Genomic DNA, 27,293 nt, shown 5'->3' on the forward strand with positions numbered 1-27,293 from the left:
GGGTTCATATGGTGCACGAGTGTGGCTACTAAGGACCAGGGTCAAATTCTAGTTAGGAGGCTTAAGTTCTCTTGGGGAACAGGACTGTTCGAAACTTTAGAGGAGCATAGAGATCTCCCATTAGAAGGAAAGGTCAACCCTTTTCATACTACTACCCCTATAGCAGCCCTGTAGCTTTTAATGGCTGACACAAAGTTAGCTTCTCCCCACAGAGGAATACAAGGAAGCCAGCTACTTGCTGTATAGAAGTTCTGACCAGAGAGAAACCCCATTGATGACACCCAAGGATCTGGAACAACCAAACAAAGCACCTCCAGTTTCTTGTATCAAGTCGCAAAAAGATCTATCATTGGCCTTCCTCACAGATGGAACAACCTTTCCGCTACCTCCAGGTGTGGTGACCACTCTGTCCCCACCACTTGACCCTGACAACTCAGCTTGTCTGCTGCTGCATTCCTCTTGCCTGGAATGTATCTGGCTGAAAGATGAGCGAGTCACTGCCCACTGGCGCAGTTGTACTGTCAATTCATGAAGCTGACTGTCACTGACCACAGATTGAGCCATGAGACCGCCTGGAACACTGTAGAGTGGTCAATTCCATTGCAGCCAACTTCTGGTGCACAAAGGAGATGCCCTCTGCCTGGATTTGGTCTAAAGAAAGACCTAGGCCCAGGCAAACTAGGTCCAGATCCACCTGCCTTGACTGCAATGCAATGTTAGGAGTTACATAAAAACATCAATGTTGGGAAGAGGAGAAGGGAGCAACTTAAATGACCTGCTAGATTCACTTGGTTGAGGACACAGTCAGTATGTTAGAACATGGCAAGCCCAACAATGCCTTCATCTCTCTTGGACCCCACATGGGCTTCGAGACCCAAAGGATGATTTGAACTGGCAGGCAGGTATTCCCGCGCCTACCTGACAGTAGTTATTGCCTAACCACCTTGTTCAAGAGTTTGACGGCCATATCCAGCTTTGCTATAAGTAATTCCTAATGTAAAGGACCGATGGTTTGTGCAGTATATCTTGTCGGAACAAATTAAATGTTACATATTTTCATTTTACATAAACCTTTTACCCCAAAATACTGTACAGTGTACTGCTGGCTGTACCAAAAGGATGATTGTGTAAATCAGAAAATCCTGTCTGTCAATCAAACAAGAGCAATATATTTCATTTATCTTTAATATAAAGAATATACACTTTGTTATAACACATTTTCAAGAATGATACAATTTCAACCTAATGAGCAATAAAAAAATTTAGGCCAATGGCATTTGCTTTAATTAAAAAATCACCTTTAAACTTCAAGTAAACATCTTTTAGATATCTGTACTTTACGTCCCTTTCATCACATTTCTTCTGAAGCCAGAGTTTTATATTATCTTTCCATAGGGAGTTTTATTTTTTCAATTTTATCACTGCATCATAACAGATATGCCTTTTAATAATTTAGGAAAAAGTTTCAATGATCACAATAACCAACACTTTTTAACTTCCTACAAGAAACTTGTAGAAATAAAACACAACTTACAAGAAACATTTTTAAGTTCATCTTCAGCCACACCCAAGTTATTATACAGAAATAACCCAACATCATTCATATGATAATGTTGATGTAAACATGTTGCTCATATTGACTGCCAGTTTTCTTTACACAAACAATTGTCAACAACAATATGCACACTTCTGTTTGAGTCTTAGACTAAAATTAAAAAAGCCAGTTTCAATTTGCATCAAATTCATATCATGATGCATCAAAAAAAGCATATTAAACATAGACAGTACATATATATATACCAATGTTGTACCTTTCTGGAAACTCTGACGCCTACTACAGTATATCAAACACTGCATCAATATTCAAACCAGTGCTCAAGATTTTCCTCATAAACCAGCACAGGTCTTAGGTAACTGACATAGTATACTTTAATACTCAAAATTATGATACAAACAGTTGCTTGACAAAAAAACTGAGAAAACACAGCTAAGCATAATTATATATTTCATCCGCAAGTAAACTAACTGGATGTACTGTTCTTGCAAATACGGGTTACTGCATATGTATTTCTTACCCAAGTCTTTAGATCACTAACATGATGGACGAATAAATAGCTTTACTGTAACAGCGCATTTCACAAGTAACTGGACATACGACATGTTATGCAACAAAAACTATAAATAAAACAGTAAAAATGCTTGAACTTTATTTTACCATGATGCACACAAAAACTTGAGAAACTTGCACATTACTATACACATCTTATTAAATACATATGAAGACATGGAATACTGTATGATCCTTTCTGCATGTTAAAAAATTGTGATAAGTGCAAAGACAGCGTATAAGAGTGCACAAGGATATGCTACAAGTGGTTGTTGGTGATCCATTGACAAACCTGTCACAAACAATTTAGATGCTGAGATAGAGCACCAAAGGATTGCAGCACCTGTAAGTAGCATTCCTATGACTCCCTGGAGAGACAGTAAAACATTAACACCAGCAAGCGCTACCATTGGAAGTAAGCAATAACCTAAAATACTAACAACAACACCTAGACTAACACCAGCCATGGACATCATATTTAAAAGACCATACATAGAAATACATCCCAACAAACCTATACCATATATATAACCGAATTGTGCTTTCCCAGAGAGCAGAAGAAAACTTCCAAATGCAAGACAAAAGGCCAAAGGTCCAGCAAGGTCTGTGTCCTGGAGAATTGCAGGATCTGTGCGCCTCATTGGGTTGAGAACAGTCAGGGTCTTCTGCATGATGGCATCTGGATTGATGCCTAACTCCTCCAACAGAGGTGGTTCATCTTCTATGGAGTCACCAGGCAAGGGATTTTCTGGGTTCGGCCCTGGAGTCATGATCGAAGGTCCAGGAGTAAAGAAGGTGGGCTGCTGACTACTACTGTAGTAGTTTGTTGTAGGAGGCCCTGGAGGTGGTGGAGCTGATTGTGCCTGGTTATAATCAAAACTCTGGAACTGCTGCTCAGCTCCAAAGTCCGGAGAACCCATGTCATAGGAAAAACTTGACTGGTCTCCCCAAGCACTCCCATACTGCTGTTGCTGGTCCCAGTCGTTGTAGGACATCTGCAATGAACAAGTGCATACTTCAAATAAAAGTCCATCTAAAAGAGATTTATTACACATGTACTGTATTTACAGCATTACCCAAAAATTAAGTGAATTTTAATCAGGCAAACCATGCACTTGTTCATTGCTAACACTATACTGCGCTTTTACAAATATCGTAACATTTCTTGATGATGGTAATGATATATGATCTTGTTAGTAAAGATGTGTGTGTAACACTGAGGTCTAGTTAAGCAAGGCAAATGAGAGGTACTAAGATCTTGTTAAGCAATATAAATATCACAATTTTATAAGTAAATTGTATTTTTCCTAACTATACAAACCTGAGGTCCTTTACATTAGGAATTACTTACTGCAAAGCTGGAAATGGCATTTAAACTCTTGAACAAGGTGGTTTAAGCAGTAAGTACTGTCCGGTAGGCAGGAATACCTGCCTGCCCGGATGTAAACATTCCAGTTTGCCTTTCGACCCAGGTTTTTCTAGATTGAGGGTTTTGGCATGAGGTGGGCATAAATATCAAAACGTAAAAATAAAAAGTAGTCAGGTTTGTATAGTTAGGAAAAATATAATTTACTTTAAAAAAACTGATTTGTTCCTACACGATATACAAAGTCCATTGGTCCTTTACATTAAGAAGACTCACTGGTTGGAGGGAGGAATCTGAGTGAGTCTCTTTGAACTGACTAGAGTTCTGCACACCTGGGTTACTCCTCCTGGTCTAAAGAGCTCCAAAAGCACGTCTGCAACGCATGATGGCCAAAAGCAAACTGGAATGTTTACATCCAGGCAGGCGGGTATTCCCACCTACTAGACGGTAGTTATTGCCTAACCAACTTGTTCAAGAGTTTAACAGTCGTAATTCCTAATGTAAAGGACCGATGGTTTGTATATCATGTAGGAACAAATGCAGTACTATGGTCTTATCAAGCAAGGCACAAGGGTTACAAAAATTACAATATTTTTTCTGTTAACCCTTAAAAACCTGGACGGTATAATTTATCAATGTGCAGCACCCCAGACCTGGAAACTTTAAACTCGGCAAAATAAAAAAAAAATCACATCAATGGAAAGAGAATGACACGTACATTCACAATGTATAAATAAAAAAATTCAAAAAATTTGTCCCAACCTTCCATGAGAAGTTGAAAATTACTATTTACAACCCCTTGTGGGGTCTCATTTACAAGACAATCGTAAATATGACATTTTTATGATAAAATAACGTTTCACATTATACAAAGTCCATTGGTAGTTTACATATAGCTGACGTCAAAGACGACAGCTATATGTAACTACCGGGTAAGTTGTATAAGTGAAATTTACCAACTTATGTTTTTTCTAATAAATAAATTTATTGTATTTTGTAATATTATTATTACTGTACTGTTCACACAATATCAAAACAGCTAAGAAATAAAAAGAGTAACAAATTTTTGGCATATTTGTTGTAAAATATTCACATAAATTTATGAGAAAGGAAGATCCAGTAACTTTTTACTTTTACATGCTTTTTCTAATATTTCTTTGCAATTTTCTTTGTAAAATTAAATTTACAACTGACATACTATCGTAAAGACAAAACAAAAAACAACAGCAACCCCTTCATATATTTACAAGCAAATTTACAAAAGACTCGTGAGAGAGAGAGATGCAGTACTTTCCCCCAAAGTCACAAGCATTACTGATACTGGCCTAACTCTCAGTCTGTATAAAATATGCCATTAGTGAATTTATAGCATATAGAAGTATTGGCACCTTTGTTTCAATCATTATTACCATAACAGTGGTGCATAATTTTGCTTCACACTGAAGCTCAAATGCAGTACACCTCCCCAAACCTGTTTTACTTCACACTGAGGCTCAATCCGTCCCTTAAGGGTTAAAGAGTGTTTACCCTACAAAAAATGATTAATGAGTAATTTTATGCTTTGTGAATTTAAACACTCCCTTTACACAGTTATATTGACAATCAAGATACCCTGGTTAACAAACTTAGATTATGTCTTATTACTGAATTTTCAACTCAAATCTCAACCTAGTAACCTATTTCAAGGAGCAAGGCAAGAGAACTAACCTCTTCAAGGACAACATGAGTAATATTTGCTAGTCTTCTGTTATTTTAACCCTTAAGGGATGGGCTAAATATATATTAAGCACACCCCAAGACTGGGTGAACTTTAAGGTTGGTCAATTTAAGAAAAAACACATCAATGGAAAGAAGATATGCAAATGCACCTAATGTAAGGAAAAAATTCGAAAAATTTTTCTGTACTGTCCACAAGAAGTTGAAAGTGACTACAGTATTTACAACCCTGTGTGGGGCCTCTTTTACAAGACACTTGTAAAAATATGCTAATTTTACAAAGCTACACTGTACATGTTTTTCCTAATAATTTATTTTATTTTATTTTGTAAAATTATAATTACAGCTCACACATCATAACAGAGAAGAACTAAAATCAGTAACGAATTCTGAGTATATTTATTGTAAAATATTTACGAGATTTACTGAGATGGGACCTTTTTATGAAGTATACATGTTTTTCTAATATTTCTTTGCACTTTACTTTGAAAATTACAATTATATCTGAACACTATCATAAAAGATAAGAACTAAAACCAGCAGCAATCCCGGGTAAATTTATGAGCAAATAAAAAAAAAAGACAGCCTGGAGCTATGGAGAGATAGTACATGGCCCCATGAACTCTCAAAGATGACTGATCCACCTCTCTCCTGTACTGAGCTAATATAGTTGCCATAAGTCATTTATGGCCCAATGAAGTGCTAAGAACATTTTTCCTACTAATTTCATCCAAACTGTATAGCATGCAATATTAATCCTCATAAGAGTTAGCCCAGCGTTCACTCAAACCTGTTATAGTTCCTCATATGATCATACCTGTCCAGTAGGGGTTAAAAGATTCTCATCAATTTTGATGCTAGTATTATGCCAGCCAGGTAGGAAACAGATTCCTAGGTTACATATATTATATCAGACTAGGTTAGGGATCCTTAAGTACATAGAACAGCTTTTAAAATAAGGTTTTCTGGTCTATCTTCATGTTTTAAATTGATTTGTCAGAAATCCACTACTTTGCAATTGGGGTATAATACTATTTGGATTATACACCTACAAATGCCTACTTTGCCCTTGGGTTTTTAGCATTAACCAACCAGGTTTTAAATCCTTTTATTTACTTGTGAACTCAGTAATAACATTACAGGCAGTCCCCACTTATCGGCGGCATAGGTTCACGATGTTTCGGTTCTATGGGGCTTAGCTAACTACGTCGTTAACCAGATTTTCGTTGCCATTAAAATGGTTTACCGGTGTTGTAGGTGATTTATCGGTGTGTGTTGTAGGCAATTTATTGGCATTGTAGGCAGTTTATCAGCGTCGTATGCGATTTATTGGCATCGGTAGGCAGTATATCGGTGTCGGTAGGTAGTTTACCAGCATTAGTGAGCAACTTTCAGGAACAGTAACCAGTTTATCAGCGACGCCATCTATGACCGTAATTATTGTGATGTTCCACTTATTGAAGTATAACTGTTACTGTAAAGCTGTTAATGTGCTAAGGGAGTACAGTTTTTCTTTAAAGATGAATCACTTTGACAGAACAGTCAGACCTAAGTTAGTCTGCAACAAGTACCAAATGCAATGATTCATTGAATCAACTTCTTTGTCTACTTCTTGCCCATAGCTTAGCAGCCTAAAATTGAAACAAACATAGCTCTAGGTAAATATATTTAACTACCCTAGGAAGCAAGTGAAAATACACTACAGTGGCAAGCTTAATGAACGGTGTTGCAGCTCAGGATAGGATTACTCTTGAATTGTTTGCACTGCACTGCCTAAAATATTTAAAATGTATTACAACCTATAGAGCTACAAAGACTGCACGCCTCTAAAGTATTTCATGAATTTGATGTACGGTACTTAATAGAGCCAACAAATAGAGTTAATAAATGACAGGTTCTAGTTACCCAAGCCAAGATGTGCTCTGAATGTTGGTTTTGGAGCCTTCACATTTGCAGCCCCATTATTGTACAACAAACTCCCACATGATTTTATGAGGACTGAGTATATAAAATCTTTCATGAAAAAATTTACAATTATTTTCTCAGTATCACAATGAAGTAGATTTGACAATTAATAAAGAGTAAGGTGCGCGATTCTTCGAATGTCCCCGCAAATGTAAATGCCAAACGAATTAGCGGGTCCAACAGAGCACCGTCGGTGAAATGGGACCCGATAAAAAGCCTAATTTCAGTAACTAGGAGTCTCTGACTAATAGAACCAGACATAGCCTAAGGCCTACTGTGTCTACCAGGCAACTTACCTGGCTGGCTTAGCCTGGTCTTCAAGATTGGAGACTGGGGCAGAACTACCTTAAATGGTTTACCAAATTGGTCTGGACTGCTAACTGAGTGTACCCCTGTAATTAAGTGCCAACTGCTGCAATAATTAACCCAGTAATTACTTGAGAGCCTAGCATGAAAAACTGCAGACTACTGCTGCAGCCATCCAGCTTGGCAACTACCAGTTTACATGTAAAATGGGAGGCATGTTTAGCACATGCCCATTGGAATGAATGTAAAGAATTTAAAAAAAACAAGATGGTAAATATCATATATATAAACTAAACACAAACAAACGGAAACGAACAAAAGATTATACAGTATATCTCGGTCAGTGTTTGACGGGGAATCGAGCCACAGTAGCCTAGCCTAGTAACCTGTAATTTTAATGCCTAGCCTGCTAGCCAATCCTGGCCAACCTTGGGAACTTAGTCTATGCCTAATAAAGACTTCACTGTAATGAATAAAGCCCTTACTGTATAAAGAAATGGTAGAAATAAGTATTAGCTCATCAGGTATTACCTTGGAAATTGACTTTTTCTGTAGTATTTCGGTTGCTTATCAAGAATTTACTGTTATTTTTGTTGGTTGACTGTAATTAACCTGCAATTAACCTAAGAACGGACTGTGTTTTTGCATGCTGGCCATCCTAGAATGCTATGGGAGAATATTATAGGGGAACTTGTGATTTTGTTCCCTAGGGGGTGGGGGGGGTTACTGCTAAGTAACACGGCCTGTTAGATCAGGGTAGGGAACGTTAGGTTAGTAAGGTTCCTTTTATAATAGATTTCCTTAGCCAATCCCTTCTTGAACACATGGCTCCCTAATGTCTCACATATTCCCGTAACAATTCCATGCAGTCTGTCCAGAGCTGTTATTCAGAAATACCAGAGAACTGGGGCTTCTGATGGCCTCGATTAGGGTAACCTACATAACAGAACAACCTACATTATGATTTTCATTTGGAGAATAAACCAAACTCCTAATGGGGGGAGCTTGGGTCAATCTACGACAGGGGGTCAACCTCGACAATCTCACGACAGGTCAATCTCAATCGACAGGGGTCAATCTCAATCTCACGACAGGGGTCAATCTCTGCGGGGTCAATCTCTGACGGGGTCAATCTCGACGTCAATCAATCTCAATCTACGAAAGGCTGTGGGCCTATAATTACGAGATTTAAGACTTTACGAGCACTCCTGCTCTATTAGCTCCGGAAACTAAACCAGGAGGCCAGACTAGCCTATTTCTGAGTACAAATCTCGATAGCTCCGACAGGGGGTCAATCAGTCTGTATGGAACTGTTGCGGGACAGAATACGAGAGACTCTAGCGAGCCACACGTTCAAGAAGGGATTAGCCGAGGAAACTTATAATGAAAGGAACCACACTAACCTAACGTTCCCTACCTAACCTAACCTGGCAGGCAATGTTACTTAGCCGGGGGGCGGAGCTCCCGTGAAGGAAACCACTTTTTACCAAAAGTTCCCCTGGGCTATAAACCTGCGCATGCGCGATAGCAAACTCGTAATCAATTCTGGGGTTAATTACAGGTTAATTAAAGCCGAGCGACAAAAAATTACGGTAAATTCTTGACAGAAAAACAAAACATTTTAGAAAGAGTCCATTTCCAAGGTAATAGCCTAAGCCGAAGCCCTATGGTAATCTGTGTCTCCCGAGGACTACACAATTGTAGCTTACGCTTCTTGTCACTCTGGTAGCGTTAATTCATGCAACAAATAAAGATTCTCGACAGTTAACATGATTTCGTAAGTAATTACAATATTTACCTTCGTTAGCTTTCGGGTCCTACACTTCCAACATGTAAGCTGTCTGTAGACGAGGGTAGTTCATCTTCCTGTAAGAATAATTTATTACCGACATATCAGGACTAGATTCATACCCATCAATTGAATTATTTTATTTTTTTGAAACTATAAAAAATTAATTTATTGATATTCTTCAGGCGCAGTAAGATTTTATTTCCAAAACTTTGTTAAAAGCAAATGTTAAAGTGTATGACTCGAGTCATCCCGCGAATGACGTCATAGACTGAGTGTCAGAAACAGCTGGGCATATAATCAGAGACTTATCACTTTTTATAAATTAGTTCACGATTAAGAAACAAATTTTAGTGTGATAAGAAGTCTTAGAGAGCAGATGTACATAAGCAGATGTAGATTCTACATTACTGATCAAGTCTTCACTTTTCGCAACAATTCAGTTTAGGTCAGATCAGAGCTATATACGGCTCTGGGTCAGATTGTTCTCTCTGGTTTAGGTGTTTGGAATACCCTCACTATTTTAATCACTGGCATTTTTTAAATGTTATTAATTGGTGACTTTTATGGTTAAAATGCGAAGTAGAATATGATTCATAAGCTCATAATATATGATTCCGTTTTTTGAAGTTCAGAAAATCCTTACGTAATTATTTATCTAGCGGGTTAGTTAACAACCAATTATGCATTGTTATTTGTAATTAAGTATAATTATATGTATGCATTGACTCGTTATCATTAATTATACCTGTAATCATCAAATCGTCTTATAAATAAAAGATATTCTGGGCTAAAACTGAATGTTTCTAGGATGTGCTCTTAAGTTTTATCATATAATTGACCTGCTGATTTTACTTGCATAAAACTTGACCAGATTAGGGGAAATTCTTTTAAGGGTCTTTGGTGGTTTATCAAACGCAATGGCTTCCATCCACTTATCTACTGATTATTTTCAGAACTGAATATAAAGAAACGAAGTTAGTTTATTGGTGCTGACGAACCGGGAAGATGAAACACGCAAAGAGAAAATGAGTGTTGCCTAGAGAGGCCTTTAATCCCGGTCAGAACCTGCCAAACAAGCTTTTAAAAGCTGTAGTGTTACGCAAGGTCCGTGCAAACCAGTCACTGGTTCTTATTTATTCCTGTGTAAACATATTTCCAGGTGAGCCGCATTAATTGCTTGTCATTCTTTTAAATTACATAGTGCAATGTATTATCAGTCATGCCATATGACACTACCTAAAGTTTATGTGATACATGGGTTTTAAAATACATTTCAAGATGTAAGATTACTTCTTTGTGTGTGTGTGTGTGTGTGTGTGTGTGTGTGTGAGAGAGAGAGAGAGAGAGAGAGAGAGAGAGAGAGAGAGAGAGAGAGAGAGAGAGAGAGAGAGAGATTTTATACGGGTTTTAACACAAATAGGAATTGAATAGGCGAGAGCTAGATTACTTCTTTGTCCACTGGAATGTTACTATTTGGATAAATCAGGATTTTGCTAACGTATCTGACCTTAACTCCATCTTCAGATTATTATAATTTAGAGGTTTTAAGCAATTTCTTCCATGTTAGTTTCCACCTTATATAGAAACCAACTGAAGATAATACGATTAAGTGGTTTTATAATAATGTGATTCGGCCAGAGCTAATTATGAAACCCTGGTTGGTTTAGCTGTTGGTCATTTTTACAGTCAATCTTGTTCCTTTTGAAATCAATTTTAGCACCTTTCAATTCCAGTACCTCCTTGCTCTATCTATCCAGCACTTTCTATGTTCCAGCACTCTTTTCACCAACCCATGATCCCCAATTCTTTCTGCATAGCCAAACCATCTAATATTATCACTCAGATCAATCCTTTTATCAACACTAACATTTTCACATCACCTATTTCCAGAGCTCTCACATATTCAATTCTTATTTATGTTAAAACCCATATAAAATTCTCTCTCTCTCTCTCTCTCTCTCTCTCTCTCTCTCTCTCTCTCTCTCTCTCTCTCTCTCTCTCTCTCTCTCTCTCTCCTAACTTCGTAGTGAAATTAGTAAGTTCACAAGAAGTTACATTTTATTCATTCAGTCACGAATAATAACTAGCTCACACTAACATTTTCACATTACTTATTTCCAAAGCTCTCGCCTATTCAGTTCTTATTTATGTTAAAACCGTAAAAAAATGTCTCTCTCTCTCTCTCTCTCTCTCTCTCTCTCTCTCTCTCTCAGTACTGAAATTAGTAAGTTCACAAGAAGAAGTTACATTTTATTCATTCAGTCACGAACAGAACTAGCTTACTATGCGTAGTAGTATTTATATAATGGTGACGTTTTGCAAAAATCAGCTGATCGAACGTGGCCCCGTATCCTCCTGAAGGGGGATTCACCTTCATTCATTCACTGACACCAAGGAGGAGTCACTGTTGGCAAACAGAACAGGTTGCCATGACCGTCTGACTTCTGACGGGACAAATAACGGGTTCCTGAGAGCCAGTAAGTAGTATATTGAAGGTGGAAGCTTTGTTTGTGAAAATTACATGTCAATTTGGCCATTTTTATTCAATTTTTTTCAGTCCGGGGTCACCGAAATTTTTCTGCCATAGGTTACGGCTGAATACGGTAGAGACATTGCCCAGTTCTGTACTGAGGGTTCTTACAGGTTGATTTAAAGTTGATTACATTTTATTATTAAAAAATAACTCCAAATCAGCTCAAAGGCTGTGGGTTTTAGCCCATCCTATACCTGGCCTAGCTTACGACAGGACCCAGCCCATTGTCTAGGTTTGCATAACTTATGTTTAGGATGGAATAATTTATCCTATCTAGATGAGCTGTCATTTTCCTAGGTTATATATTTAGGGTAGGAGAACCTTACGAGGTGCTTAAGTTTATATTGGCCATTAGGGGTAGCCTGTAGGCTAGGTTCAGTGAAGAATTAGAGGGATTGATTTCTGGTGATAGAAATTCATTTCTCGTCATGATGTGGTTCGGATTCCACAATAAGCTGTAGGTCCCGTCGCTAGGTAACCAGTTGGCTCTTAGCCACGTGAAATAAATCTAATCCTTCGGGCCAGCCCTAGGAGAGCTGTTGATCAGCTCAGTGGTCTGGTTAAACTAAGATATACTTAACTTATAGGCTAGGTTACACTAAAGCTTAATACTATGATAAGCTACTGTAATTCCTAGTCAACTTAACGAAGTGTATAATCTCCTGGCTGGATATTTTCTTGTATGCATTTCTAACCATTATTGCAAATGCAAACCATATGTTTTTGTTGCCCACACCACCAAATCCAACAACGTGCATATTTCAGAAAATAGGAAATAAATCAGATGCAACATAATCATTGAAGACATAGTTTGTGCATGTTAAGATTAACAGTCACCAAATGAAGCATGAAAAACAGGGATAATTACAAGGCTGCATCCAAACCTAACCTAACATAAGGCACTGGGTCACTGCGTGGCCAGACTCCCTCATCCTAACCTATCAGAAGTCATAAAAGGGAAATACAGCAATTCATCTTGACCTAATTTTATGCAGTGGGTACTTACTGGCAAAAAGAGCATTGGTCTGTCTCACTTTAGAATTTAACAGAACATAGTTTTTATCATGAGGTTGGGAGGTACACACTTACACATGTACTGGAAGGTAGACATTTATTAGTTGAAGGGTTACATTACTTGCAGATGAATAAAAATTTGTTTCACATCCTCCATAATATGAAATATTTCACTTAGGCTATCTCCATCAGTACTTCCTACTTTAAGACGGCCATTGTTAAATGGAAGGCATTATGAAAAATGATAGGTTAAAAATATACTGTATAAAATTGTTTGAAAATGGTAGGTAATTATTACCTAACAGATGAACAAAAAAAGGTGCTGTTTAATATCACAGATACTAAAAGTTCCTATCACCTTTCAGTTTTGGCCAATGTCCAAGAACTTACGGAACAAATTCCCGCACATCAGTAACTGTGGACTTAGAAGATAATGGAAGTTTTCATATTTTTATCAGTAAATACCTAACTTGATATTTTATTGTCCCTACATTCCCTGCTTAAAACTACCAAAATGACCATGATTTGATTATTTCTTAATTAGGTCAGATACCATCACAGTTCTTTGCGGGTGTTGTGAGGACATAATTTTGGATCTGTATTATTGTCTATCAGGTTAATTAACAGACTGCTATACAAGTTTTATTTAACTGTCTTTTCCATGTGAGGTTTTTGATTGATAAAAACAAACTTCAGCTGGAATTATTGTTAGATATGAAGAGTACGTTCCAATAGAAAGTAGTGTAGAGTTGAGAACCTAAGATCTGCAAGAAATTCAGTACAGTATATATTGTGAGCTATTAATTTTTGCAAGCTTTAATATATTAAGATTGCTGTCCTTGGGCACCATATGCTGACTCAGGGGTATCTTTATGAAGTTGATTATGTGGCAGTTATTGATTTGTTTGCTATGTTTTCTAGTTTTGGTTTACTATACTCATCTCATGTTTAACAATGAATTTTTAACAGATGTCTGGACGTGGGAAAAGCAGAGGGAGGGGCAGAGGTAGAGGTTTTACCAGTGCCAATGATGAAGGATTTTGGGGTAAACCAAATTCCCGCCCAGAGGTGCAGCTGAGGCAGAATGATACTGGCAATAGTGCTAAATATGCAGCCGGACTGGAGGAAGAAAGAAAGTAAGATGAAAAAATTCCTGAGTGCAGAGTAATTTAGTTGTTTTGTAGCCATCATCTCCTCCCCTCTATATAACGATTGTGCTCAAGTACTGTGATGATTTGTGTTGATTTTAGAATTACAATTACTTTTATTTAAAATTCCTGTCTCTGCTCTGTTTTGGGTCATTTATAGATCTATTTGAAGGCAAATGAAAAAATAGTATGGTGGGAGCCAGGCTCCGCACTTTCCCAAGATGGTCCATCGACTTTATATTAGACATTATCTTGTAATATTGTTATTTAAATTATCTGAAGTTAAAAATGCTAGATTTTGTGAATGGAGACATTCTGCCTTTGTAGGGTTGGTGAGCGAAAGTTTGCAGATGCTTGCAAAGAGATCCAGAAGAATGTCGAAAAATATATTGCCACTCATCAGTTTGACAATGTAGAAAGTGATGAAGAAGATGATGATGATGATCTCGAAGAGGATGGAATTATTGGTATGTATTATATATTTTTTTAGTTACTCAATACTGCATGATTGCAATTATTATACTATCTTTTTGAAATGTACCCATGTTTTACAAGTGTCATCTCTAACACACACAAATTTTTATAATTCATTTACTTATTTAATATTCATAGCATTAATTAGTGGAGCATGTTTTTTAGGTGAAGGCTGACCTTTTTTTTGTTCTGTTTCAACTACTGTACAGTATGTCAACAGCTGTTCTGTTTTGCTTATTTTATTTGATTGATTTATTTACTGTACTTACTTTTTGATAGTCTGATAGATGACAAGGTCCCGCGCACATTTGTTTTCTGCCGGTTCCCAATCAACATCGGTGGTCTTGTGCAGTCTTTTCATCATTTTTGGATATTTGTTCCAGTCACTTTGGTGAAATATTCAGATTTTGTATTTCGGTATTGCACCGAAGGTTTTGTTATTAGTTATATCGTTATCTGTGGTTAACTGTATACTAATTATTCAGGATGTCAGACTCTAGTTCTTCTAGTGTTCGGTATTGCTCCGAAGGATGTAAAACTCTCACAATAAGTGTGTTAAATGGTGGGGGCAGGAGTGTAATAAAGACCTTACTTGTTCCGAATGTCAGGATTGGGATGATCAAAAGTAGATAGTGTTGAAATCTCACTTAGTTAAGTTAAAGAGGGATAGAAAGGGGAAGGCAGCCCTTAGAGCCAAAAATAGGACTACAGTAAACCCCCTGTATTCACAGTCTGCTTATCTATTCACGGATTTCTCTGTGGAACATATATACGCATTATTTGCGGAAAATTCACCCATTCGCGGTATTTTTCACTTTGAAATATTCACTAATTACTGTATTTTCATATCATTTTCGTGATTTAAATGCAGTTATTGTGATAAAACTATTAGAATACTCAGGTGGAAGCATTTTAAAGGTTTTATTGTGTTTGAACTATCAAAAAAGGCAGTTCTAAGTGTTTTTATAGGGGTTTTAAGTATTCGCGGATTTTAGCTATTCGCCCAGGGGAGTGTGGTACACATCCCCACGAATACGGGGGTTTTACTGTATATACAATACAGAGTTAAAAATATTACAAGAAAGAACTGGAATGTCTAAAAGAAGCTAAATTAGAATTGAAAGTGAGAGGAATTCAAGATCTGTCTAAGAAATGTACATATTCTTCAATAACAAGAACCAATAATGAAACAAAAATGCATACAAATAGAAATAACGGAGCACGGAAAAGTAAATCTCAAGAAGAAATTAATGCTTTAGAAATAAAGTCTAAAACGGTAAAGAATAAAGAAACAGGTACAAATGGGATGGATAATATTTTATCCAATTCATTTGAAATATTAATGTAAAAAGGAAGACAGGAGGATGCTACTACAGAAGTAACAGAAGAGGGTGTGATGGAGTGGAAATTAAAGATAAAAAAAGGCCTTTGGAGAGAACACCACCCAAAACAAAAAAACCAACTATAATTAGAGCAACATCGGTTAAACCGAAGACAAAGGATATGAAGAAATTACAAAAATAAGCTAAGAATATACCTTTATCTCCTAAAATAATAGTAAAACCTATGGATACAGATATCCAAAACACTGAAGTTAAAGATAACAATGATTATGTCAAGGGAGAAGAGATTACTCCATCACCAGTAATTGGTACAAGAGCAAGTGAAACAAGGAATGTACATGAAAACACATGTGGATGGAATGATTGTTTTGTAGAGTTGTGCAATAATAACAAAACCATAACAAAAAGAGAGTAAAACTCGACCGCTGTAATAAAATATTTTCAATAGCTATACTATACAGTGGAATGTAAATGGTCTGTGGACCAGATTACACCTAGGAGAAATACAATGATTACTAAAAGAGTGTGAAGCAATGACATGTTTACAACATGTCAACAAAACAATATCAACAATAGGTAAATATACCTTAGCATCTTCATCTAGAGAGGAAGAAGGAAATTTAGGTACTGCTATATATGTACATAACAAAGTACAGTAAACCCCCGTATTCGTTGGGGATGTGTACCACACCTCCCCCATGAATGGCTAAAACACGCAAATACGTAGAACCCTTCTAAAAACACTTAGAACTGCTTATTTTGATAGTTCAAACACAAAAAAAGCTGAAAATGCTTATACAGGTATTATCCTACTTACGATGGGGTTAGGCTCCAAAAAACCCATCGTTTGTTGGAAAAAACGTATCTCGAATATAGCCTAGCCTACACTAGGGTATTCAGTACCATGTATACATATATGGTAGCCTAGCCTACACTATAAAGCATACTCTATACATACACGGTATAGTAATTATTAATATCAGCTAATTCTCGAGGCTCATGCAGAGTGATTTATGATAATTCATTACAAAGAGAAATTGAATAACAAACAAGAATTAGCTTAGCCTACACTATGCTATAATGTACAGTATACATACATGGTAGCCTAGCCTACATTGTACTGTATATTATATTTGCATATTGTATTATGCATATATCAACATAACGAATATGCATCATTTCCATGGATCTTTTAAAATGTTATGCTTTACTTCACTGTATCTAATAATATTGTATGTATTCTTATATTGTATTATAAATTGCGATCATAGCGATCAGTGTTCTGGTTTGGAAAGCGATTACACAGTAAGTTTATTTCGCTGTATTCAACTCAGTTTAGAGTGCTTTTCTTGCTTCTGGTTAGCGTAAATGAATCTCTAGATACTTTATTTATATGGGGCAAGGTTATTTTTCGTTATACGAAGTGTTTTTAAGTCGAAATATAACTTCAGTATGTCTCATTGTGGAACTAGCCGTTGTTTCGTTAATAGATGACCTTGGCCGTTTGGGGACATGTTTGTTTTGTGTAAAAAAATCAAAATTCCATTTGCTATTTTCACTTGATTTCATCATAACATGAGCTTTATGTATTTATCTTTTATCGGTGTGAAAACTGCAGTAATATGTGTTCTTTCATGCCCAGTAGTTTTGATTAAAATACTTTCTCTCTAATTTTATTTACGGTCGAGTTTTATCCATGTTGCCGATGCATGATAATTTATAGTCATTAGCAGCTTGAACATTGTTTTCTCAGCTTCAGCTACAACTTGCAGCTTAAATTTAACAGTATATTTCTTTGCCGATCTTTTATCCATAGCGAATATCAGTCCTATTCTACTTAACGGCATTTGTAACATAACTACGGTAATTTTTACTACCATACGATGGTTGAAATACAAGCAAAACAGCTGTTGTTATCCGATTTGGTTATAATCAAAACAAAAATTTCTCGTTCGGTTGTTTATGGCTGTACGCAATTACGCAAGAGTATAACGTTACTGACAATACTTTTATCATTCTCTTTTACTTTTTCAGCTAGAAGATGGGATAAAGAGATGGAGGAAAAGAAGTTGGTCTATTGTAATTTGGTCTCTCTTGCTGCCTGATTGTACGCTGCTGCCTGCGCCCGCATGATTTTAAAAATATTTTATAAATATTGTCGTATTGGTATCAATTGCTTACCCCATTGCAAAATTGAATTATCATAAGGCGAATTATCGTAACTCGAGCACTACCTGGGTACCTGAGTATTTTAATAGTTTTATCACAAAAAATGCATTTAATCATGAAAATGATATGAAAATACAGTAATTAGTGAATATTTCTCAGTGAAAAATACCGCGAATGGGTGAATTTTTCCCGAATAATGTATATATATATATATGTTCCATGGAGAAATCTGCGAACAGATGAATCCGTGAATCGTGACAACGTGAATAAGGGGAGTTTACTGTAGTATTGAAAAAATTTTTACAGTACTCCTGCTCTTTTATGCATATTACATGTAAAGCTATACTGTACAAAGTTGACATAACTTCCTATAATTTTGGAGGTTAAACAACAATTTGAAATGACTGTTTTACTTTTACAGAGAAACTGTATCAAGGATATAGCGGAGAAAGAAGCTCTTCACGTACAGACCAGTTTCTTAAGGATGCCTGTAAGACTGGTGCTCAAGTTTGTCTTGTTTGTATTGACAACATTAAGCATGCAGACTCGGTGAGTTTCTCTTTGTGCACTTTACTAAATGGACCGGCATTTTAAGAAGGAAAAATTTTTTTCCTCTCTGGATATACAGTATTTATACCAGAAATTAGGGACATCATATACATCAGTTATAACCCAGAAAATCCATTCTGCAACCCTTATATTTTTTCCCCTTTCAATTAAAAATAATTAGTTTTTTAGCAATAATATTTGAAGGATATTAATATGGTAACTGGACCTAAAGACCATCAAACAAGTAGTGTACAAAAACTATGCAAAAATGGTTTGCAAAATGTAAATATGGAAATAATAATTTTTGCAGTATAACACATTTTTCACAAATGGAAGTTTCTGTGTGCTTCAATTAGTGCATATTTCTCGACGAGAAAGTCTGCAAATTGCCAAATTTTTCACATATAATTTGTAGATGTGTTCCACAGAAAATCCCGCGAATCATGAGAATGCAAATATGGGGGGCTTACTGTAAAACAAATTGTTATTAGAAGCTAATTAGTATTAACTGGTTTTAATGAGAGACACCTCTGTAGTTCCTCATATAGTTTCCATATTACAGGTTAAATTGATTACAAGTGTGTAGTTGTAATACATTTAATTAAATATCTGTGTTAACTTACACCCTCTGCGGTATTGGTTAGTTTTCATACCTGTATATGGCTTTATTACTTATACAGTGCACTGTTAGTCCTTTGCAATGGCTATGTGAAATTTTAATGATGCACAAAAGGCTAAGTTAAATTAATAAGGGCGTGTGTTGTAATAAATGCAGTTGTAACCATATTTAATTTTCTTCTTCACAGGTTTGGAGTTGCAAAGAGTGTTTTTGCAGTTTCCATATGAGCTGTGTACAAAAATGGGCAAAGGATAGTATTTACCAGTTAGCTGAGGCACATCTGGAATCTGATCCTCATTTTAATAAATCAACTTTAAAATGGTGCTGGTTAGTATACATACATGGGTTCATCTACAGTACAATAAAGATTATTTCATCATATCCCCATCAATCAGTATGCATGCCTAATAGGCTGTTAAACTTTCAAACAAGGTGGTTAGGCAGTTAACTACCGTTCGGTAGGCAGGAGTCCTGCCTGCCCAGATGTAAACATTCCAATTTGCTTTTGGCTGTCATCTGATGCAGATGTGTGTTCATAGCTCTCTGCCTGACCACCAATACACTGTGTTTTTGTGGTGGGATCTTTCTTGTTTCGAATGTGTTGGATATTTGTGTGTGTTTGATATATTGTTTATTACTATGCAAACCCGCAAATCATCTAATCCTGGGCGGAAGGCCGTCACCCCCCAACGTGTGTCCTGGGGTTGGCTGCAAGGGTTGTACCTGCTTCCGTTCCCCTGTTTTATTTTTCTATTTTCAATCTATAGAAGGAAACCTGCTCCTTCCTCTAGCAAAGGGAGGAAGGAGACCCTGACATAAGATAAACTTAATGCTTATATTTGCCTTACTGTCACCGACTTTAGATTCATCCTAGCCTATTTCCATATGAAGTTACTTTCCCCAACTCATTTGAAAAAGCCCAGAAGTCTGACAATTGATTATGCAGTTCCCATACTCCAATCAGTATGTCAGAGACACAGTACTCTTTGTCGCTCTGTCGACCAGTAAGGGAAACCCAGGTGTGGCGAACTCTGGTCAGTTCAGAGACTCACTCAGATTCCTCCCTCCAACAAGTGAGTCTTCCAAATGTAAAGGACTGAGAGTTTGTATATTGTGTTGGAACAAATCATAAATTTTTCAAGTAATTTGTATTTTTCCTAACTATACAAACCTGAGGTCCTTTACATTTCATTTCATGCCCACCTCATGCCACCCATCAATCTGATACCTGGGCCAAAAGGCAAATTGGAATGTTTACATCCAGGCAGGCGAGACTTCTGCCCTCTGGACGTTGCCAGACCTAGATGCCTGCGAGGCATTCTGGCAGCTGTGAGTTCTGCTAGTCCAAAGAAGACCCCTCTTTAGTATAAGAACCTCACTGTACATACTTTGGTTTTAATGCACCATTTATAAACAGTTGTGCTCCGAGTCTTGGCGGTTTATTCCAATAGGACCATGTATTCTTCAGGACCTTACAGGCAATCAAAAATACTCCAAGACCTTTCTTTTACCTAAATAGCAGTTCAGGCATGTGTACGATCAATAGATTGTGGAAAAAAAATTGTATAAAGTTTTTCATACAAACTCAGCCATCACATAATCACTGCCTGCCTCTCATCCCCTCATCTTAAGTGCTTCACTCACAGGTTACACACAGAAGTGAGAAAGAGGAATGATATGTACTTGTGGTTTCAGATGGTGCATGCATAGAAGACCACTTTCTTTTTCAGACAGAGAGGAGAGTGGTAACTGTCTGGAACAAGTATTAGGCAAATATATGAAAAAACTTTTTTATAAAAAAGTGGCACACTGATTTTGATTCGCATATCACTCTATGTACCTTTATGTGTGCTTTAAGGACAAACAAATCAAGTAGTGGACAAGTGCTTGAATTAGGAAAGCAATGTTTAGTAGAGGGTGAGATGTATCCCTTCAACAGTGAAAATTCCCTCTTGCCTGTGAAGCATTCACACTTTCGAAAATGGATAGTTATAGTACAGTACATATTGGGTTTGTATATTCTATTTTTATTTGTATTTTTATTTGTATTTGTGCTCTCTTAACTTCTGTATTTTGTATTTTTAACTCTTAAAGTAATTTTCTTGTCTTCAAATTTTGTGAGATAATATCCAGTAGTGACATTATAATGCAGTGTTATGAATTTTTTTCAGTCCAAAATGTCGTAATGAATATGCCCAGTCTGATATTCCAAGTCGATATTATTGTTACTGTGGCAAGGAAGAAGATCCAAAGTTTGACCCTTGGCTTGTGCCCCATTCCTGTGGAGAAACCTGTCGAAAGCTTCTCAAGCCAGAATGTGGCCATTATTGTTTTCTCTTATGTCATCCAGGTATGGATTGATAACATATAGAGATTTGACAGCTTGTATTAGAAAACCTTTATAAAAATTGAAACAGAGATAGGGATAGTTTATTTTCTGTAATGTTAGGAAAGCATACCTAATTTTTAGGTTTCATTCGTGATTTTGCTTAGTCCATTGAATATTGTACTAAAAGATCTCAGAGACCTAGGTATTACTGTATTATTAATATAGTATTGAAGTAAATGGTATACTGTGGAAAACATTTCCTGAAAAGTACTGACATTAAGCTCAAATCTTAACTGATCTTGAAAGATATTTCATTGTAAATTTTGCTTTAAAGGTCCTTGCCCACCATGTCCTTCAATGGTTCAGAGTAAATGCTACTGTGGTAGTCAGCCAGCTCAAACTCGTAGGTGTTCTGCCAAAGCATGGTCATGTGGAAAACCATGTGGCGGTCTACTAAGGTGTGGTCAGCATACTTGTGAAGAGCCATGTCACGCAGACGAGTGTAAGCCATGCCCTAGGCAGAGCCTTCAGCCATGTTTGTGTGGCAGTGGAAAAAAGAAGAGGTTTTGTGCTGATCCCACTTGGCAATGTGATAAAGTAAGTGTAGAGAGTTCATAGAATACAGATTTGTATTCGGATATGAGTTGTCATCATAATTTAGCCATCAGTGACAGACATCCAAACCACTGTCATCTCTCCTTTGTCATTATCTCATCTACATGTGGAACTAATGTAATTTCACTTATGGCATCATTTGTCATTCTCCTGCCATCTGACCCTTGATTGTCTTTTAGAGAGAGCTTTATTGTCAAATCAACTATTCTTTTAGATGTAGTTTTGTTGTTATACCATGATTGTTGTCAGTAAAGTAGTGCAAATCTTACTAGAGTAATGCATAATCTCTGTATGCAATTTCAGTCTATTTGATTTCCAAATCTTATTCAGCCTGCCCACTGTCTGATTTGACTTATTATTATTTTTCAGCAAATTCTAACCCAAGAGAATTACAGTATATAGATATCATTGTTCCTAAATATTTGAAAGATTCATCCTCATTCATCCTTTCACTATCTAGTATTATTCCATCCCTTTGTGCATACCTTGCCCTCATTACTACTTTTGTTTTTCTGAGATTTATTTTGAGCTCCATCTCTTATTCTTTTGAACAAGCTTTGTCAATCTTTAGGTGGCCTGCTGATTAAAACAGCATCATCTGGTTATTCTAAATCTATCAGGTTTTTATAGTTATTCTGTTGAAAAGTTCTATTTTTTCTCCAAATTAGTATTTCACAAATTCATTTTGTGTGTGAATGTTTGTGTAAAAAATTGATTTATGGTTAAAAAACTTGATGTATGTAATGTATGTGATGCATTGCTATTAATATATAATAAATATATTAGTCTTGCTCCTTTTCATCTTTCCTTTCTGTATTCTTCTCTTTTCTCAACAACATATATCTATCTACATAACATAGCTCTACTTAGATTTATGAAGTTTTAGGGCAAAATATTAGATATAAATTTGCAAGAAGCAAAATGTTTACTCATTTCTCCATTCAGAAGAAAGAAACTATGATTCATGCTAAAAACCCACTGTGTCTAGGTTTTCAAAGTTCTGTAATTATTTATACTCTTGTGAGTTTTTGTATAGTTCATTTGCCATAGATCTATAAGCCTGAAAAAGATTTTGAAAATATGTCCCTGATATAAATAACTTTTCATATAGCGTATGTATTTTTTAATTCAGCATTTCTGATATTTTACATGTTTTAGGTTTGTGGTAAGGCTTATAGCTGTGGCCATCATGAGTGCAAGAAGGTGTGTCACAGTGGAGAATGCGGCAAATGCCCCTCTAGTGGGCCTCGTACATGTCCATGTGGCAAAACATCACATATATTACCATGCACTGAGAAGATACCAAGCTGTGGAGACACATGTGGAAAACAGTTGGCTTGTGGTATCCACTACTGTGCAGATCGTTGCCATAAAGGGAGTTGTGCTGCAGTAAGTAATGGCTGTTATATCACAAGTAATTTGATTTTTATAATTGTATCTTTGGTGTAGGTAATGATCTATTAAGAGAGTGTAATCATGGCTGCAGTTTGCATGCATTGTATTTTATATACATTAATTTATATCTAAATTTTATTTTCATACAAGTAACTTACCAAGTAATTACATAACTGTAGTTTCTATTTAAAAAATCACAGTACCATTTCGATTGTTTAGTGTAGGTGACAAGCTCCACCCACTAACGGGAGTACTGGAAACGACTTGGCAGATAACCTGATTCCGTTTCTGCCGGCTCTCGAGTAAATATTGGGTGTTTGCAGCAGCTTTTGTTCATAGGTTTTCAGTTGAATAACTGGATTTCGGCAAAGTATTATCACTTATTTGATAGCTTTCAGGGTTATTTTTTGTTATTATTATGTCCGATTCAAGTTCATCTAGTTTTCGCTACTGTAGCGAAGGTGCAAAACCAGATTGATCAAATCTTCATGTGACACTCATACAATTTGCAGTATGTGTAGGGGCCAGTAATGTAGTAAAGAGAGAACTTGTGCTGAAAGTAATGATTGGCCCAAGCGTCTGGTGCCAGCTCCTGAGTGCCCGGCGCCAGCTCCTGAGCACCCGGCACCAGCTGCCAAGCACCTGGCGCCAGATGAGCATAAGTGAAAGGTACTTAAATCTCACCTAGACAAATTAGAAAGGGATAGGAAGAAGAATGCGGCCCCTAGAGCTGAGAAACATGCTTCACTTAGCCTAGATCCTTCGTGATTATTCCACCGGAGGTATCTTTCCCACGCCACCGAGGAGGCTCCTTCTTTGGGAGTCGCTGCCTCCTCCCAGGGGGGACTTCTCCAGCCTTATTGACTCTTCCCAAAGCTCGGCATTTTTGTCGGCAAAAATTATGTTTTTGTTGGCAGGACTTGACTACCTTGTTAAGGACCTCTTCAAGGTGTTTGAAGTTTTCAGTTTCTTGGACTGGATGGTGGGAGCACTAGCCAAAAAGATTGAAGATCGCAGTGATTTAGTAGGAGACCTTTGCTGATCCATGTAACTGAAGTGGTTACACTCTGATGGACTATTGAGGATAGAGCACAGTTTGGTGTATTGCTTAATGTGTTATTCATCCATTTTCCCATCAGCTGTTATTTTGAATCTTTCATTTTAAATACCATCCATCCAGCCATTTATCTTTAAAGATTTATATGCTAGTTGCTGAAAAATACAGTTAATATATAATGCCACTTTTTCCCCAGTGTCTCCAGTTTTGTGTAAAGAAATGTCGGTGTGGCGCCCGGGAGAAGGAAATGGCTTGTAGTAAAGAATTTACTTGTGAAATAAAGTGTAAGAACATCAAGGATTGCAGACGTCACAATTGTAACAGGAAGGTATAGTACTGTGTTTTTATATATTAATTGTATTTTATGTTAACAGAACAGTAGAAAGGGATTTAACATTTTTCAAAGAGAGGTAGGTAATATAAAGATAATCCAAAAAGATAGTGCCAAAATTGATTTCTTTATATCCAAATTAGTATCCGGAATTTTTTCTCTGTAAAGTGTTGTTTACCAACTTTTACCAAATAATTTATAAATGGGAAGGAAGCCTGTATCCTTACAATGTATGAACTTATTTTAGAAATCTGCAGCTTCTTAGAGATCTACAATCTTTGAAACTGGTTTTTTTTTTAACTTTACATACATCCCATTGTTGGTTCTTCCTTATGATTCCTGTTATACTTCAAGCCTATAAAAACTTTGTTCATAAGCAAAGTAAAAGTTTTGTACAAGTGAACAAAATTTATCACAAATTCTGTCTGTAGTTTATAAGATTTTACCTCAAATTCTTATATATTTTTTAATTCTTTTAAAAATTCACTGAAATAACTCTTTGGTTTTAACCATCTGTGTGTATTGAATATTGTAATGTTTATTTTCAGTGTTGTGAAGGTAATTGTCCTCCATGTGAGCACTTGTGTGGTCGAACTTTAAGCTGTCGAAATCATAAATGCAAGAGTCGATGCCACCCTGGACCATGCTACCCCTGCTCTCTAACCCATACCATAAGTTGCAGCTGCAAAGCTACAACTATTACTGTCCCCTGTGGGAGAGAAAAGAACACTCCACCCCCTAAATGCTCAAAATTATGCAGGTTTGTTACTGTCTTGTGTCACTTTATTCTTATCTCCAGGTTTCACATTCTCTCAGATACTGTGTAGATATAGTGAATTTGAGAATCATCCTGGAAAATCATTTGTTCAGTTTTAAAATTCCAATGAAAATATATTAAAATGTAATCAGTCAGCTTTGTTGTCTTATTTGTGAACATTTTTAATTTTTATATCAAGTTTTCTATTCGCTGGGGTTAATTTCCAAAGAGGTTTCGTTTCCACTCCCTTTTTACCTTGTCAGGTTTCTGCCTAGATTTCCATTGGTTGTTGTCTTGCTGTTACATGGTGCTGCAGTGTTGCTGAATTTCCAAATTGTATTAATAAGGCCAAAATAAGACAGTGATGATGATGAATATGAAGTGACTTTCCCTGTTGTTATACAAACCTGTCAGTCATAATTAGCCTTTACTCTGTGTGAATCATACCCATTAACACCAACTTGAAAATGTTTGAAAAAAAGGAAAGTTCTACCATGCATATCCAGTTCACACTCCACTGTCCCTGAAGGGGATGCATTTCATTCTTCTGTAACTCTACAGTTGGATGTGTTGTGCTTCCCAGAAATCACAGAGTTTTTGTCAGTCAATTTCATTTATTCTCTTAGATGTTGTATGTGTTCAATGAGCTTTTGTTATTTTACACCTTTGCCTTTTAGTCATTGACTAATTGTTTCTGATGAGTTTCATTTTTTGTAATGATTATTTCATTTGTTTTCAGTTGAGTTATTCTTGTTTGATTTTTCTTTCTTCAAGGCTTTATCATGGATGTCTAGAATAATTTTTGCTGTTATTTAGCTCTCATTGGAGAATTGTATTACTCCATGAATTTGGATTTTGGTCAGCTCCCAGTTAAGATTGCCTTGCCATCTATTTCTGTTTCATGTTAATTTCTACTTTGGTGTATTCATTTTTTTGTTTTGCAAACGGATGTTACATTGATATTGTGCTTCCCCTTTTTTTATCACTAACCTTCAGTAAAGAATGTTATCTTAATCGCATTTTGTCATTCTTGTGTGGCAGGAAGTAAAGATGTACTGTTTGTTTAGGTTGCCTCTAGAAGTGCTTTTATGTGGGGTCCAACAGACTTCTTCTGGACAGGCAGCATATGTGTAATGTCCTCCATGCAGTTGGTGCTTCTGGCCTCTTCCTTTTCATGAGAACAGCAGCCTCATCTGTCTGTCTCTCAATTCTCATCTAGGGTAGCCCCTATATCCCAACACTGCCTACCTCCCCCTGTCAAGGTTCAGTGGGAGGGTTCTTCTTCCCCGTATCTCAACACCTTGCGATTTTGTCATTGCTGGCAGTGATTTTTGGGTCTCACTGTATGTGGCTCCTTCGTTTCCTCCTAGGCCTCTTAGCGTAGGTGGTAGTGCCTTCATCCTTACATAATAGGCCAGTGTTGGATCCCCAAGCTGGAGGATGAAGGAACAAGTTGGACATGTTTCACTGGAGATATTCCTTTTCAAGTCTGTGACCATTCTTTGTAGAGATCACCTAATCAGTTCAGCAAAGTTGGCAAGTCTCTCTCTCTCTCTCTCTCTCTGTAATTCTGGCTGTGTTTGAGTTGATCACAAATTCATGTTATGCAGCTCCCCCTACTTTGCCTGCTGTTGTGCTGTTAGTGGCAATGGCTCCATCCTTGGTGACGTATTTGGAGGCCCTGCTTACCGATGTTTTGAACATCTGC

The 27,293-nt window shown here is 36.7% G+C and overlaps 2 protein-coding genes across 4 annotated transcripts in view; one reads left to right on the forward strand and one right to left on the reverse strand.

Moving 5' to 3' along the window:
- Positions 1-1,167: 1,167 nt before the first annotated feature.
- On the reverse strand, positions 1,168-9,398 carry Yip1d1 (Yip1 domain-containing 1). 2 transcript variants are annotated; one of them, XM_067129764.1, is made up of 2 exons: positions 9,259-9,398; positions 1,168-3,102 (listed from the first exon to the last, which is right to left on the reverse strand). In XM_067129764.1, the coding sequence occupies exon 2, from the start codon at positions 3,100-3,102 to the stop codon at positions 2,314-2,316; it is 789 nt and encodes a 262-aa protein (XP_066985865.1). In that variant the 5' UTR covers positions 9,259-9,398; the 3' UTR covers positions 1,168-2,313. The 2 variants fall into 2 exon arrangements, with proteins under 2 accessions (XP_066985865.1, XP_066985866.1); XM_067129765.1 differs by lacking the exon at positions 9,259-9,398 and adding an exon at positions 7,451-7,475.
- Positions 9,399-9,512: 114 nt separating this feature from the next.
- The window catches only part of LOC136853851 (NF-X1-type zinc finger protein NFXL1), a 30,383-nt gene continuing 12,602 nt past the window's right edge, over positions 9,513-27,293 (forward strand). Inside the window, exons 1-11 of one of the 2 annotated variants that reach the window (XM_067129759.1) lie at positions 9,513-9,697; positions 10,206-10,411; positions 13,769-13,935; positions 14,275-14,414; positions 18,355-18,482; positions 19,289-19,428; positions 21,273-21,451; positions 21,765-22,027; positions 23,204-23,434; positions 24,694-24,825; positions 25,377-25,588. In XM_067129759.1, the coding sequence (XP_066985860.1) occupies positions 13,769-13,935; positions 14,275-14,414; positions 18,355-18,482; positions 19,289-19,428; positions 21,273-21,451; positions 21,765-22,027; positions 23,204-23,434; positions 24,694-24,825; positions 25,377-25,588 (1,592 nt within the window). In that variant the 5' untranslated portion in view covers positions 9,513-9,697; positions 10,206-10,411. Of the gene's footprint in view, positions 9,698-10,205; positions 10,412-11,463; positions 11,730-13,768; positions 13,936-14,274; positions 14,415-18,354; positions 18,483-19,288; positions 19,429-21,272; positions 21,452-21,764; positions 22,028-23,203; positions 23,435-24,693; positions 24,826-25,376; positions 25,589-27,293 lie in introns of those variants that run through there. The other variant, XM_067129758.1, reaches the window with a different exon arrangement.

This window comes from Macrobrachium rosenbergii, chromosome 28 (assembly GCF_040412425.1).
Source record: "Macrobrachium rosenbergii isolate ZJJX-2024 chromosome 28, ASM4041242v1, whole genome shotgun sequence".
Classification (NCBI taxonomy): domain Eukaryota; kingdom Metazoa; phylum Arthropoda; class Malacostraca; order Decapoda; family Palaemonidae; genus Macrobrachium; species Macrobrachium rosenbergii.

Excerpts from the sequence above, each read along its gene's own strand:
- Yip1d1 (XM_067129764.1), bottom strand. The coding sequence starts at position 3,102 with ATGTCCTACAACGACTGGGACCAGCAACAGCAGTATGGGAGTGCTTGG.